Raw genomic sequence first — 15,297 nt, forward strand, 5'->3', positions numbered from 1 at the left:
CATAGGGATTTACTAAGGCTGAAGGGAGGGGTGAGGATGGATACCTTTAAAAAAAAATCCATCATGAAAGAAACTGAGACAAGATTATAAACAAGAGGCCAAGTTATAGCGCACCATGGGATTTTTAATCTGGCTACATGTATAAATGCCCACATATACACAGATATATCTACAAAAATATGTAACTACATAAATATATATACTATATGCATTTATCCAAATGTAAACATGCATTTAAAACACAGTTAATATGGCTGACAAATAATACAGATTTCTCTCTTGATTGAATCTTTAAGCTTGACTTTGTCTAAGGAGCAATGATTACTAGCCCTCTTTTTTTTTTTCTAATCACTTCTACTCCTGATCCTTGTTGCAATGTTTGTGTATATCTCTTCTCTCCTATCCCAGCTAAATCTTCTATTTTAAATTTGCTTCTTAACTTGCCTCTATTTAATTACTACTCCTTAATTTACTTAAATTACTTAACCTCCCCCCATTCCCTCTCTTATCTTCTCCCTCTATCCTTTCCATTCCCATTAATCTACAAACCTTATTCCACTCCTGTTAATCTAAATACATTTGTACCCAGATTTATCCTATTTTATCCTTCTCCTCTTTAGTCCCTTTCTCATTAATCTATTCACCTTTATTCTACACACCTTTCTATACCCCACCTCATCCTTTATCTCTTGCTCATTAATCTACACAATCTTTTCCAACTACTATAAATCTAAACATTCTTCTATACTTATCTATAGCTTATCCTATTCTTTCCCCTTATTTCTTTATAGATTTTGGATTGTGCTATATCCTTATCTTTCATTATACACACACACACACACACACACACACATATATTGAGCAACCCAATTGCTGTCAATCTTAAATATATGGAATATATTTCCATATAAAGCACACAAACAATTTGTCCATTGTTATGGGCCAGAACTCTGAATTTGAAAGGAGGATTTTAGAGAGAACACTACAATCCATGTTGAGTTTCTTGATATTAATTCTTGATATTGACTCATACATGTTAAACTTTGTGTTAGGTTTTGGTTTAAATCCTGAAAATCTGCACATTTGTCGAATGTTCTTTTTTGTTGTTCAATATTATGGATACTTTTGCTGAATGTGATATTTTTGGCTGCAGGCCCAGTTCTTTTGTTTGCTGGCATATATTATTTCAGGACCTGTGGGCTTTTATTGTGGCAGCTGACAAATTCTGTGCAATTCTAATTGTAGCTTCAGCATATTTGAATTATTTTTATTTATAACTTGTAAAATTTTCTCTTTGATCTGGGGTTTTGAAATTTGGCTATAATGTTCCTGTGTGTTTTACACAAAAGATCTCAGAGAGGGAGTGACTGGTATATATTTTTTCTACTTCTGTGTTCTATCACTCCAGGATAATTTTCTTGGGTTATTTCTTGCATTATTGTGTCAAGGTTCTTTTTTTGATCACAGCTTTCAGGTAGTCTAATTATTCTTATATTTACTCTTCTTGGTTTGTTCTCCAGATCCAGATGAACTTTTCTGAAGTTTCACATTCTGTTCTATTTTTTTTTCATTGTTTATATTTTGTTTTGTAATTTCTTAGTCTCTTATAGCTTCTCTGGCTTCCTCTTGGCCAATTATAATTTTCAAAGAGTTACTTTCTTCGTTAAGACTCTGTATTTCCTTTTCCAGTTGGATCACTTTGTTTCATAATCTTCTTGTTTTTCTTGGATGTTTTTTCCTTAGTTTTTCCTTTAGTCTCTCTTACTTGATTTTTTTTTTTTCTGGGCAGACAGCCATTTAATGTTACTTTTTAGGGCAGAAGTAGCTTTCTTTAAACTTCATTGTCCTTTTTTGAAGATGAACCCAAGCCTTCCCAATTCCCATTGCAAGTTTCTATGATTAGATTCTTTCTTTTCATCAGTTCATTTTAAAAAAAATAAAAACTATTAGTATAAGCATCTCTAATCCTGGATTTGGGAAGATGGTGCCTCTAGAGTCACTTCAGTTCTCCTCTTTGACCTCAAACCCCAAACCAACAGTTCTATTCTCCTGGAAGTACCTGCAGCCAGCAGTGTCCCTGTTCCTCTACTTCTATATTCATCAGACGTACTGGTTCCTTCTTGCGCAGGATCACATCTCTGCAGCACAGTTGGGTCTGGCATTCCTAAAAAGGTGTTTTTGAAACCATCCCGCTCATAATTTCTTATACCAAATTGGTATTCCATCACAATCACATACCACAAGTCATTTAGCCATTCTTTTATTAATGGGCATTCTCCTCAATTTCCAATTCTTTGCTACCACTAAAAGAACTGCTTTAATATTTTTTGTACATATGAGTCCTTTTTTTTTTTTCTTTTATCTCATTGGGATACAGATATAGCAGTAGAAAAATCATTAGAGGAAATTCCAAAATTGATGAAATAACAGATCCATTTAAACATTTTAATATTTCAATTTTAACTTATTTTTATTGATAATTAAAAATTTTAATTTCATCATTTTCAAACATATCTATTACCTCTCTTTTCTTCTGCATGATATTCATTATAAGAAAAATTAACATGGAGTGGGTGAGGGGAAGGTGGAAGTAGTTCAGCAAAATTAATCAGTGTGCAAAAATTATGTGTGATATTCTATATCCAAGTCATCCCACTTCTACAAAGAAGGGACAGTGGTGTGTTTTCTCACTTCTTCTATGAGACCAAGTCTCATCATTGTTATAACCTAATGTTAGGGTTTTTGTTTTGTTTTTTGGTTGTTCTTTCTGATTACATTGTTATAATTATTATGCCTATTATTTTTTCTGTTCTTACTTTAGTATGCTTTAGTGATTCTACTTTTCAATATATACTTCTCTTATTTCCTCAAAATCATAATATCTTATGTGATTTCCTCATTATCTTATATCAAAATTTATTTAGCCATTTAGTCAAAGTCTTGACCATAGTCAAAGGGGATGGATATTCTAGTCACTTTTTAGTCTAATTCAACATTTATTTCAAAAATGATTGGACCAGTTCACAGCTTTATCCAACAGCATTTTTAATGTGCTTTTTTATTCCTGATGATATTGACTATTTCCACCTTTGAAATTCTTTGCCAATTTGCTTGGCTTTAGATGAAATCTCACATCAACTTAGTTTTGTCATAAGTATTTAGTAAAGATGGAAGGACCCCAGAATTATTTCTAAAAACAGCTATTCAAAACAACAACAACAACAACAAAAAACTTGAATCTTAGAACAGTGCCTTCTCCATTCCAGAAACAGAGTCCCACTTTACCATGGATTTAGGCTATAAAAATGAGCAAATAGGAGAAAAAAAAATTGTGACTATAGAAAACACTATGATGACAAAGGAAAAAAATATGAATTGGTAGTTTACAAGTATCAGGTCATTTCAAAAAGGATTTTAAAAATCAAATAAGGTAGTAGAAGAAAAGGTAGGAAAAGAAATGAGAGTAATATGAGAAAATCTTGGGATAAGAGATAACAGGTTGGTAAAGGGAAGAAGAAGAAGAAGAAAAAGAAAAGAAGAAGAAGAAGAAGAAGAAAAGAAGAAGAAGAAAAGAAGAAGAAGAAGAAGAAGAAGAAGAAGAAGAAGAAAAGAAGAAGAAGAAGAGAAGAAGAAGAAGAAGAAGAACAACAACAACAAGAAAATAATATCTTAAAAAACAGAATAAGCCAAGTGATAAAAGAGGAACAAAAATCCAATGGAGAAGAATGCCTTGAAAAAACAGAATTGGCTAAAACAAAAAAAGATACAAAAATTTACTAAAGAAAACAACTCCTTAAAAATTAGAATTGGTCAAATTGAAACTAATGGTTCCAGGAGACATTAAGAAACAATAAAACAAAATTAACAGAATGAAAAAAATAGAAGAATATATGAAAAATCTTATTGGAAAAACAACCAACCTGCAAAATAGATCCAAGAGACATAATTTAAGGATTACTTGACTATCTGAAAGCCATGATTAAATAAATTATCTAGACAACATCTTTAAATAAGTTATCAAGGAAAACTGCCCTGATATTCTAGAACCAAAGGATAAAATAGACATTGAAAGAATTCAGTGATCACTTCCAGAAAGAGATCCCCAAATGAAAACTTCTAGAAATAGCCAAATTCCAGAACTCCTAGATCAAGGAGAAAATATTCTAAGCAGCCAGAATCTGAAATAGAATATTCCAGAGGGTAAAGGAGCTAGAATTACAATAAAAAACATTATCTACTCAACAAAATGGAGCATAGGTCTTCAGAAAAAAAAAAAACAAAACAAAACAAAAAAAAAAAAACTATGGGTTATGGGACAGAACTTTGAAACAAGGATTCTTACAAGGTGTTAAGTCAGTAGAATTGATAAAAACAGTGGTTATCTAGTTTAGCATAGTGTTTAATAATTCTCTAGTTCAGTACCTGTACTTAGGACTTAATATAGTTCTACAAAATTCACACCTGTGATAATGTAATTATAAGAGGGCATATAAGCTGGAAGCCTCAGCCAGAATCAGAGTCACAGAAGAAAAGCAGAATGGAGGCGGGAGTTCAAGCTCTCAGAGCCAAGAAGAGAGAGAGATTCATTTCCATTTTCATCAGCCTTGTGGTAGCTAGCCTGTCCCTCCTTTATATTCTCCACTGAAACCAAGTCCCTTCTGAAGGCCACGAGAAAGCCAGCTGAGCACCAGGCAGAGGAGACAATAAAGACTTTAACACTTGGCTATTCTGGAGGTGATTACTGAACTGAAAAGAAAGCTGCTCCAAGACCTCCAGAAAACCAAATCAGAATATCACAATTATGTTCAATGAGATGGAGGATTTTCAAGAATTTCTGATAAAAAGACCAGAACTAAATAGAAAATGTGACTTTTGTGGGGGGGGAGGGGGAGGGTTAAAGCTTTTTATTGTCAAAACATATGCTTAGAGGGCAGCTAGGTGACACAGTGGATAGACCACCAGCCCTGAAGTCTGGAGGACCTGAGTTCAAATCTGATCCAGACACTTAACACTTCTTAACTGTGTGACCCTGGGCAAGTCATTTAACTCCAACTACATCAGCAAAAAACAAAACAAAACAAAACATATGCTTAGATAATTTTCAACATTCACCTTTGCAAAATCTTGTGTTCCAAATTTTGTTTCCTTCCCTTTCCCCTACCCCTCACCTCTAGATGGCAAGTGATCCATATGCAATTCTTCAATGCATATTTCTACAAATATACAGAAGAAAAATCAGATCAAAAAGGAAAAAAAAAATTAGAAAACAAAATGCAAGCAAACAACAATAAAAAAGGTGAAAATATCATGTTGTGATCCATACTCAGTCCCCACAGTCCTCTCTCTGGGTGCAGATGGCTCTCTCTATCACAAGACCACTGGAACTGGCCTCAACCATCTCACTGTTAAAGAGTCATGTCCATGAGAATTGATCATTGTATAATCTTGCTGTTGCTATGTACAGTGTTCTACTGGTTCTACTTGTTTCACTTAGCATCAGTTCATGTATGTGTCTCCAGGCCTTTCTGAAATCATCCTGCTAATTGTTTCTTATAGAACAATAATATTCCATAGCATTCATATACTGTAACTTATTCATCCATTCTCCAACTAATAGGCATACACCTGCTGAATCAAAAGGAATGCACAGTTTGATAGCCCTATGGGAATTATTCCAAATTGTTCTCCAGAATGGCTTGATTAGTTCACAATTCTGCCAAAAATGTATTAATGTCCCAGTTTTCCCACATCCCCTCCAACATATGTCATTATCTTTTCCTGTCCCTCCTGAGAGGTGTGTAGTGGTACCTCAGAGTTGTCTTAATTTGCATTTCTCTGATCAATAATGATTTATTCATTTTATATGAGTAGAAATGATTTTAACTTTCGGGGGCAGGACCAAGTTGTCAAACTTGACATGACTTTCTGCGAACTCCTTTGACATTTTCTCAAACCAACAGAAGGTTAAGCCTCTAAACTGGTTTTGGAGTCAAAGAATTCACAAGTGTTTGGAGTACAACATATTCCCCAGAAGAAGATACTTTGGAAGAACTTCAGAACAGGTGTGTTTCAAATGGGCAAGAAGACAATCTGTCAAGCCCAGACCACAGTACAAGGAGACCAAGGCAAGGAGGTGGGATGGGGAATCAGAGCATTGCAATTTCCATGCACCTGGGAATCTTCTGTGAGCATCTTAGGCTACTTTGCCCTGGTTGCAAGCAGGTGATTTGGCAGATTTGCTACAAAAGGCAAATTGTAAACCACTGAGCTCTAGAAGAACTCCTGATCTAGTCATGATTACCCATCACCAGAAATCAATCAACAGAACTGCCCCAAGGCAAATTAAAGCAGCTGTCATTCCTTTGCATTGAATAGACCTCAAGCTTAAAAAAAAAGGAATAAAAAACCAAAAAGAACTCTCACCATAGACAGCTTTTATGGAGAGAGAGAGAAGAACAGACCTCAAATCCTGAGGTTCCTAAAGGCAAAGCAACTCCAGACGAAGCCCCAAAGGGAGACATGAGCTGGTCCCCATTTCAAAAGGCTTTCTTGCAAGATTGCATATAGAATCTTAACAGAGTTAGAAGAAAGATGAGGAAATGAGATCATAGCAAGAAGGAATGAAAAAGCATATAATGCCCTACAAAAGGGATATCAAAAAGAAACCAATTCACTGAAAAACAAAATTTGTGAAATAGAAAAATAATGTAATGAACAAAAAAAATCCAATTAGCCAATTACAAAAGGATCTAAAAAAGGTAACTGAAGAAAATAATACATTAAACATTAGAATTGAAGAAATGGAAGTGAATGACTCAATAACACTTCAAGAATCCAATAAAAACAAAAAAAAAAAAAGAAAGAAAAAGAAAAAATAGAAGAAAATATGAAATATCTCCTAGGAAAAACAACTGACCTGGAAAATAGATCTAGGAGAGAAAATCTAAGGATTATGGGACTTTCTGAAAGCCATGATGAAAAAAAGAATCTACATTAAACACTTTTTAACTTTAAAGATTAGGTTTTTTTGGAGAAAACAAAACAAAACAAAACAAAACAAAAAACCCAGAAAAAAAAAAACACCAACAAATCCCACAGCCCAAAGGATGGGGATTTTACATCATAAGACATCTCCTAGGTAATAAGTCTACAGATTACAAATCATTTTCATAGAAGATATCTTTGTACAAATTTTACATGTCTTCAGGTGCTGGACGCAAATCAATCCTTGTATCTGGTCTAACAGAGGGAGCAAGAAGGGAAGTGGAGAGAACAGCTTCTTGGATACAACTATTTGGAAGAAGAGTAGAAATGAAGAGGGCAATCCCTACCTTATCAACACCTATGGCAGATGGGCAGTCACTGCCTAAGTCTGGATATGCCTTCTAAATGTCCACTTCCTAGCTAATGGCCAATCCATACCAATTACGCGTACTTAGTAATTTATTCAATTTGTCTACCTTTTATTTCTGTTGGAATCCTTACAAACTGCTAACTAATTAGAGTTGATCTAATCTTACAAGATGTTTTGGGCAGAACCTGAAAACAAGGTACTAAGTAGAACTAATTAATACAAGGCTTGTGTTCACACCTTTACTCATTGGAGTTCAATGAGTTCACATCTCCCTTGAAGCTCTTTGGGCCAGAGAGCACTATGGGAGAAAACCCACAATCCCTCTCTTGAAGGAGCATAAATAGAGCTTCAATGGGCCAGTCAAAGAAGTTCTTCAGAGTGAAGAAGCTACAAGTCGAGATTTCACCGGAATGACATGAAGAGTGGAGCTGGCTGGAGGCTGAAGAAAGCAGAGGCAGAGGCAGAGGCTGAAGGACCAGACCTTTGGATTTGGCGACATTCAGAGAGAGCTCTTGGAACCAAGCAGAGAAATAGGCCTCTAAGCTAACCAGGCTATATTGGAGATAATAAAAGATCTGAACTTTTATCACCTGGCTGCGTTTTGAGAAGAAAAAGCTCACCACATTTTGGCACCCAAACAGGGACCGATTCAGATCCATCTGAACTAGATCACGACATTTTGGCACCCTGAACGTGGGGCTAACAGACCCCCCTCAGTGGATTTGTGGAAAAGCTCCGATCCTGATTCAAGTGGAAAAGCCTCTGATCCTGATCCAGTGGAAAAGACTCTTCAACCCAGAAATTAGCGTGAGTGCAACAAAGAAATTTTGTTAGAAGAGTTAAAGTAGAATTTCATCTAAGATGGGACAGATATTTAGAAAACAGCCTGTTTCTGTTCAAGGAAAATGTTTAGAGAGCATTGTCAAAGTTATGGAAAGCCAAGGTTTAATTATAAGTTTACAGCAAATCACTGAACTTTTACAAACTGTAAAGGACATATGTCCTTGTTTCTCTCTTGATAAGGAATTAGATCTAAATGAATGGAAATTGGTTGGAGAGGATCTTTGTCAATTCTATGATTAAAATGGGCCTAACTCAATAATTAATACATATAATGTAATACAATTGGCTATAAGAAGTTATTTAAGTGATAGAATGATGAAAAGGAAAGTACAGGAGGAAGAAGTGCCAACTTTACTAGGTGAAAAGGAGGGCGAATCAGATGAGAATGGAGTTAATTACAATTCTGAGTATGATACTTCACAGCAGGAGGAATTAGGTGATTCCACATCTCATGACCCTCCCCCCGCAATTAACCCTTCATGGGTGGAACAAGGGGGAGGGAGAGAGACAGAAATAGTCAGCTTCTCCTGTAAAGCAGAATTTGACAAGATTAGAAAAAGCATTAATTAAAGCAAAAAATGAAGGAGAAGATATATCTGATTTTATAAATGCATATCCTGTGATTGAAGAGCTCAACTCCTCAGGTCAAAAAGAGTGAAAATACACTCCTTTTAATTTGGGAAAAATTAAAGATTTGAAAAAGGGTTGCACTCTTTATGGGGCTACATCATCTTATGTGAAGATGTTACTGGATAATTTGTCTTATGAAATCTTAACCCCGAATGACTGGAAATCCATCGCTAAAACATGTCTTGAACCAGGACAAAATTTATTGTGGCTTTCAGAGTTTCATGAATTATGTAGGATTCAAGTCCAACACAATAGGCAAACAGGACAAATCACTTTTGACCAACTAGCTGGTCAAGGTCAGTATGCAGAGAGTTCAGAACAGATTTATTATCCCATAACAGTGTATGAGCAAATTTCTAAGGCTGCAATAAAAGCTTGGAATTCTCTCCCTGGACAGAAAGATGGAAATAATGCTTTCACAAAAATAGAGCAAGGTCCCAATGAACCTTTTGCAGATTTTGTGGGACGTTTACAAACAGCTGTAATAAGAACCATTGGAGATAATGCAGCAACAGAAATAATGACTAGACATTTGGCTAAGGAAAATGCCTATGAGGTTTGCAAAAGAATTATATGGGAGCTAGACAAAGATGCTCCTTTGGAGGAGATCATAAGACGCTGTGCCACAGTGGGCACAAATGCTTATTATACCCAAACTACAATGAATATGGGAAGACAAGGTCCTTCTTGGCAGAGGAATTCTAGAGAAACTCGTCGATGTTTTCAATGTGGAAAAATTGGACATCTAAGAGCCCAATGTCGATACAGAGATACAATGAGAAGACAGGGTGAGAGAAAACCCAAAACCCCATGTCCAAAATGTAACCGAGGCTTTCACTGGGCCTCTAAATGTATATTGACCCAGAGGAAGGAGAGGCAAGGCCCAGCTCCAAAGTATCAATCAAAGGACAGGTGGGGCATGATAGCAGCTGAGGTTACACCCAGAGAGCCTTTAGAAATTCAGAACTCTGATGTCATCAACCAACAGAAAAGCAATCAGGATTACAGTTGGGGAGAATACAGGCCTTTTAAGAGAACAAGACAATATCCAATGCAAACAACTCCAATGTAATTACCAGATGATGAGGAGAAATCCCAAATTTGGTAAATAGAAGGGAATTAGGTTAACTGCTTGGGGAAGAGGATCTGCTTATATTTCCACAGATGGAGAAAGAATCAGATAGCTGACAATGAGACTGTTAAAAGAACTTTTTAAAATCCCAGGAATCAAAAAAAAAAAAAAAATCCCAGGAATCGTTGGATTTCCTAAGACAAGATGAGACTGTTTCAGTTCTTGAAAAACTAGCAAGAATCATTGGATTCCTTAAGATGAAAAATTGTTGATGAGACTTTTTGCAGTACTTCAGAGCTTACAGGAACTATTGGATTCCTGGCACATGAACTAATGGACAATGGATTCCTTATGGACTATTTCTAGGATTTATGGACATGTGTAAATTTTCAGGTTGATTCTTGTTATTTGTTACATTACTACTAGCCTGTGTTATATTGCTATGTGCTTATGTAAATTATGTGTAATGCCTCCCATATTGATGGATTTATGTATACCATGTATATCTGTTACAAAGTTCTGGCCCATGTTGATGGATTTATGTGTACCCCTTCAGAAACCCACTAATCTGATTTGATTTCCTATTTCCTTTGGTGTTTTCATCTCCCTTCCTGAGATGTCAGGAAAGGCGTGATCATCTTTTAGGTGGGGTTCTCACCTCCTTGAGAAATCAGGGAGGTCATGACCACCCTATGTTCTAAAACAAAAGAAAGGGGGAGATGTTGGAATCCTTACTAACTGCTAACTAATTAGAGTTGATCTAATCTTACAAGAAGATGTTTTGGGCAGAACCTGAAAACAAGGTACTAAGTAGAACTAATTAATACAAGGCTTGTGTTCACACCTTTACTCATTAGAGTTCAATGAGTTCACACCTCCCTTGAAGCTCTTTGGGCCAGAGAGCACTATGGGAGAAAACCCACAATCCCTCTCTTGAAGGAGCATAAATAGAGCTTCAATGGGTCAGTCAAAGAAGTTCTTCAGAGTGAAGAAGCTACAAGTCGAGATTTCACCGGAATGGCATGAAGAGTGGAGCTGGCTGGAGGCTGAAGAAAGCAGAGGCAGAGGCAGAGGCTGAAGGACCAGACCTTTGGATTTGGCAACATTCGGAGAGAGCTCTTGGAACCAAGCAGAGAGATAGGCCTCTAAGCTAACCGGGCTATATTGGAGATAATAAAAGATCTGAACTTTTATCACCTGGCTGCGTTTTGAGAAGAAAAAGCTCACCACATTTTGGCGCCCGAACAGGGACCGATTCAGATCCATCTGAACTAGATCACAACATATTTCCACCTTATAAAATGATTCAATATACCCACTGCTGCAGCCGCACAAACACCAGCCTGCCAACTTGGCTGGGCTGGGAACAATCTAAGACTGCCTAGAGAAGAATTGTGCGAGTATTAGAGACTGGGGTGGCATCCTCCTCTCATAGGTGCTAATATTTGGTGAAGGGGAAGAATACAGTATTGGTATGAGGATGTATTCTGATGAAGTGGATATCTTCGACAAAGAAAAGATCTTATTCAGTTCCAATTGATCAATGATGGACAGAATCAGCTACACCCAAAGAAGGAACACTGGGAAATGAGTGTAAACTGTTTTCATTTTTATTTTTCTTCCCAGGTTATTTTTACTTTCTGAAGCCAATTCTTTTTGTGCAACAAGAGAACTGTTTGGTTCTGCACACATATATTGTATCTAGGATATACTATAACATATTTAACATGTATAAGATTGTCTGCCATCTAGAGGAGGGGGTGGAGGAAGGGAAGGGAAAAATCGGAACAGAAGTGAGTGAAAGGAATAATGTAAAAAATTATCCATGCATATGTACTGTCAATAGAAAGTTATAATAATTTTTTTTTTTAAAAAAGGAAAAAAAAGAAAAAGAAAAAATAATCTGGACATTATCTTACAGAAAATCATAAAAGAAAACTGCCCTGATATTTTAGAATCAGAAGGTAAAGTAGCCATCAAAAGAATGCACCAATCACTTTCTGAAAGAGACACCAAAATTAAATCCCCAAGGAATATAGTGGCTAAACTTCAGAACTAACGCACCAAGGAAAAGATATTGCAAACAGCCAGAAAGATATCATTTAAATACCAAGGAGCTACAATTAGAATTACCTAGGACCTAGCAGCTTCCAACTTAAAGGATCAAAGATCCTGAAATCTGATATTCCAAAAGGTAAAGATTACAGCCAAGAATGAGCTATCCAGCTAAAATGAGCATTATCTTTCAGGGAAGAAGATGGGCATTCAATGATATAGGTGAAGTTCACCTATTTCTAGTGAAAAGATCAGAACTGAACCAAAAAATGTGATCTCCAAACACAGAGCTAAAGAGAAACATAAAAAGATAAAAAGAAAAAAACTCTTAAGAACTATATTTCTGTTATGGATATAACTTAAGAGAATGTGGGTATAATTTGATTTTATTATGATAATATAAAAAAGAAACTAGAGATGGAAAGGGGATTATACTGGAAAAGGAGGGAAAATGAGGTAATATAAGGGGAATTGCATCTCACCAAGAGACAAAGAAAACTTATCATAACTGAGAAAAATAAGGAAGAGGATGAACACTGTGTGACTCTTACTCTCATCAGAGTTAGCTCTAAGAGAGAATATCAGACATATTTGGTTTCACAAAGAAACTTGTCTCACCTTATAGGGAAGTGGAAGGGAAAGGGAGAAAAGAAATGGAAATACTAATAAAAGGGAAAACAGAAGTATTAGGGGACAGGTGTAAAAAAGGGGGAGGACTGTTTGATGGAGGTGGTCATCAAAAGCAAAATACTGGAGAGGAGAGAAGAGGGGAAAGGAAAGAGAAAAGCATAAATTTGGGTAAATAAGATGGCAGGAAATACAGAATTAGTTATTTTAACTGTCCCATAAAATAGGGGATGGACTGTCCCATAAAATAGAAGCAAACCGCTGATGGGATTAAAAGCCAGAATCCTACAATACGTTGTTTACAAGAAACACATTTAAAGCATAGTGATATATACAAAGAGAATATAAAGGGCTGGAGCAGAATTTATTATGCTTCAGGTGAAGTGAAAAAAGCAGGAGTAGCCATCCTGATTGCAGACTGAGTAAAAGCAAAGATAGATCTAATTAAAAGAGATAGGGAAGGAAACTATATTTTACTAAAGGGTCCCATAGATAATGAAGCAATATTAATACTAAACATATTCAACAAGTGGTATAATATCCAGATTTCTAGAAAAGAAGTTAAGAGAGCCACAAGAAGAAATAAACAACAAAACTAACCTAGTAAGTGATCTCAACCTTGCTCTCTCAGAACTAGATAAATCAAATCACAAAATAAATAAGAAAGAAGTTAAGGAGGTAAACAAAATGTTAAAAAAAAAAAGTTAGGTATGATAGATCTTTGAAGAAAATTGAATGGAGACAGAAAAGAGTTTACTTTTTTCTCAGCAGTTCATGGGACTTATACAAAAACTGATCATGTGTTAGGGCATAAAAACTTCAAAATCAAATGCAGAAAGGCAGAAATAGTAAATGCATTTTTTTTCAGATCATGATGCAATAAAAACCACATGCAATATAAAGCCAGGAGAAAACAGATCAAAAGTTAATTGGAAATCAAATAATTTAATCCTAAAGAATGAATGGATGAAACAGCAAATCATAGACACAATCAATAATTCCATCCAAGAGAATGACAATAATGAGACAACATACTAAAATTTTGGTCCGTCCAAAGTGGTAATAAGAGGAAATTTTATATCTCTAGATATTTATTTACATAAAACAGAGAAAGAGATCAATAAATTAGGCTTACAACTAAAAAAGCTAGAAAAAAAAAAGAAATTAAAAACCCTCAATTAAATACCAAATTTGAAATTCTGAAAATAAAAGGGGAAATTAATAAAACTGAAAATAAGAAAACCATTGAATTAATAAATAAAACTAAGTTGGTTTTATGAAAAAAACAACAAAATAGATAAACCTGTAGTTAATTTGATTAGAAAAAGGAAAGAAGAAAATCAAATTGTTAGTCTCAAAAATAAAAAGAGAGAACTTTCCACCAATGAAGAGGAAATTAAAACAATAATTAGGAGTTATTTTCCCCAAGTATATGCCAATAAATTTGCTAATGTCAATGAAATAAAAATATAGATTACCCAGGTCAGCAGAATAGGAAATAAATTATTTAAATAGTCCCATTTTAGAAAAAGAATTAGAAATTATCCTGGCATGGGTTCTGTCAATAAAGTTATTTTTAAAAAAAAGGAAGTAACTTTGCAAACCCAACTTCTTGATTAATTTGCATCATTAAAAAGCAACTCTAACTTGAAAAAAAAAAGAATTAGTACAAGTTATTAATCAACTCTCTAAGAAAAAATCTCCAGGGCCAGATGGATTTACATGTGACTTCTACCAAACATTCAAAGAACAATTAATTTCAATACTATATAAACTATTTGAAAAAAAATAGGGAAAGAAGGAATTCTACGAAATTCCTTTTATGACACAGATATGGTGCTGATAGCTAAACCAGGTAGGGTGAAAACAGAGAAAGAAAATTATAGACCAATTTTCCTAATGAATATTGATGCAAAAATCTTAAATAAAATATTAGCAATGAGATTACAGAAAGTTATCCCCAGAATAATATACTATGACCAAGTAGGATTTAAAACATGAATGCAGGGCTGGTTCAATATAAGGAAAACTATCAGTATAATCAACTATATCAATAACAAAACTTAACAAAAATCATATGACTATCTCATTAGATGCAGAAAAAGCATTTGATAAAATCCAACATCCATTCCTGTTAAAAACACTAGAGAGTATAGGAATAAATGGACTTTTCCTTTAAATGATCAGTAGCATCTATTTAAAATCACCAGTAAACATCATATGTGATGGGGACAAACTAGAACCATTCCCAATAAGATCAGGCATGAAACAAGGCTGCCTAGTATCACCATTATTATTCAATATTGTATTAGAAATGCTAGCTTTGGCATAAGAGAAGAAAAAGAGATTAAAGGAATTAGAATAGATCATGAGGAAACCAAATTACCATTCTTTGCAGATTATAGGATGGTATACTTAGAGAACCCTAGAGAATCAACTAAAAAGCTACTTAAAAACAATTCACAATTTAAGCAAAGTTGCAGGATACAAAATAAATCCATATAAATCATCAGCATTTTTTATATATTACCAACAAAGTCCAGCAGCAAGAGATAGAAAAAGAGGGGCAGCTAGATGGTGCAGTGGATAGAGTACAATCCCTGAAGTCAGGAGGACCTGAGGTCAAATCTGGCTTCAGATACTTAACATTTCCTAGCTATGTAACCCTAGGCAGTCACTTAATCCCAATTGTCTCAGGAAAAAGAGAGAGAGAGAG

General features: G+C 35.1%; 1 protein-coding gene across 1 annotated transcript in view; it reads right to left on the reverse strand.

The window, feature by feature from the left end:
* The window catches only part of CEP112 (centrosomal protein 112), a 589,318-nt gene that overhangs the window by 334,733 nt on the left and 239,288 nt on the right, over positions 1-15,297 (reverse strand). Inside the window, exon 19 of the mRNA XM_051996640.1 lies at positions 2,060-2,164. Coding sequence (XP_051852600.1) covers positions 2,060-2,164 — 105 coding nt within the window. The remainder of the gene's footprint in view (positions 1-2,059; positions 2,165-15,297) is intronic.

The sequence above is a fragment of the Antechinus flavipes genome, chromosome 4 (assembly GCF_016432865.1).
Source record: "Antechinus flavipes isolate AdamAnt ecotype Samford, QLD, Australia chromosome 4, AdamAnt_v2, whole genome shotgun sequence".
Taxonomy (NCBI): Eukaryota; Metazoa; Chordata; class Mammalia; order Dasyuromorphia; family Dasyuridae; genus Antechinus; species Antechinus flavipes.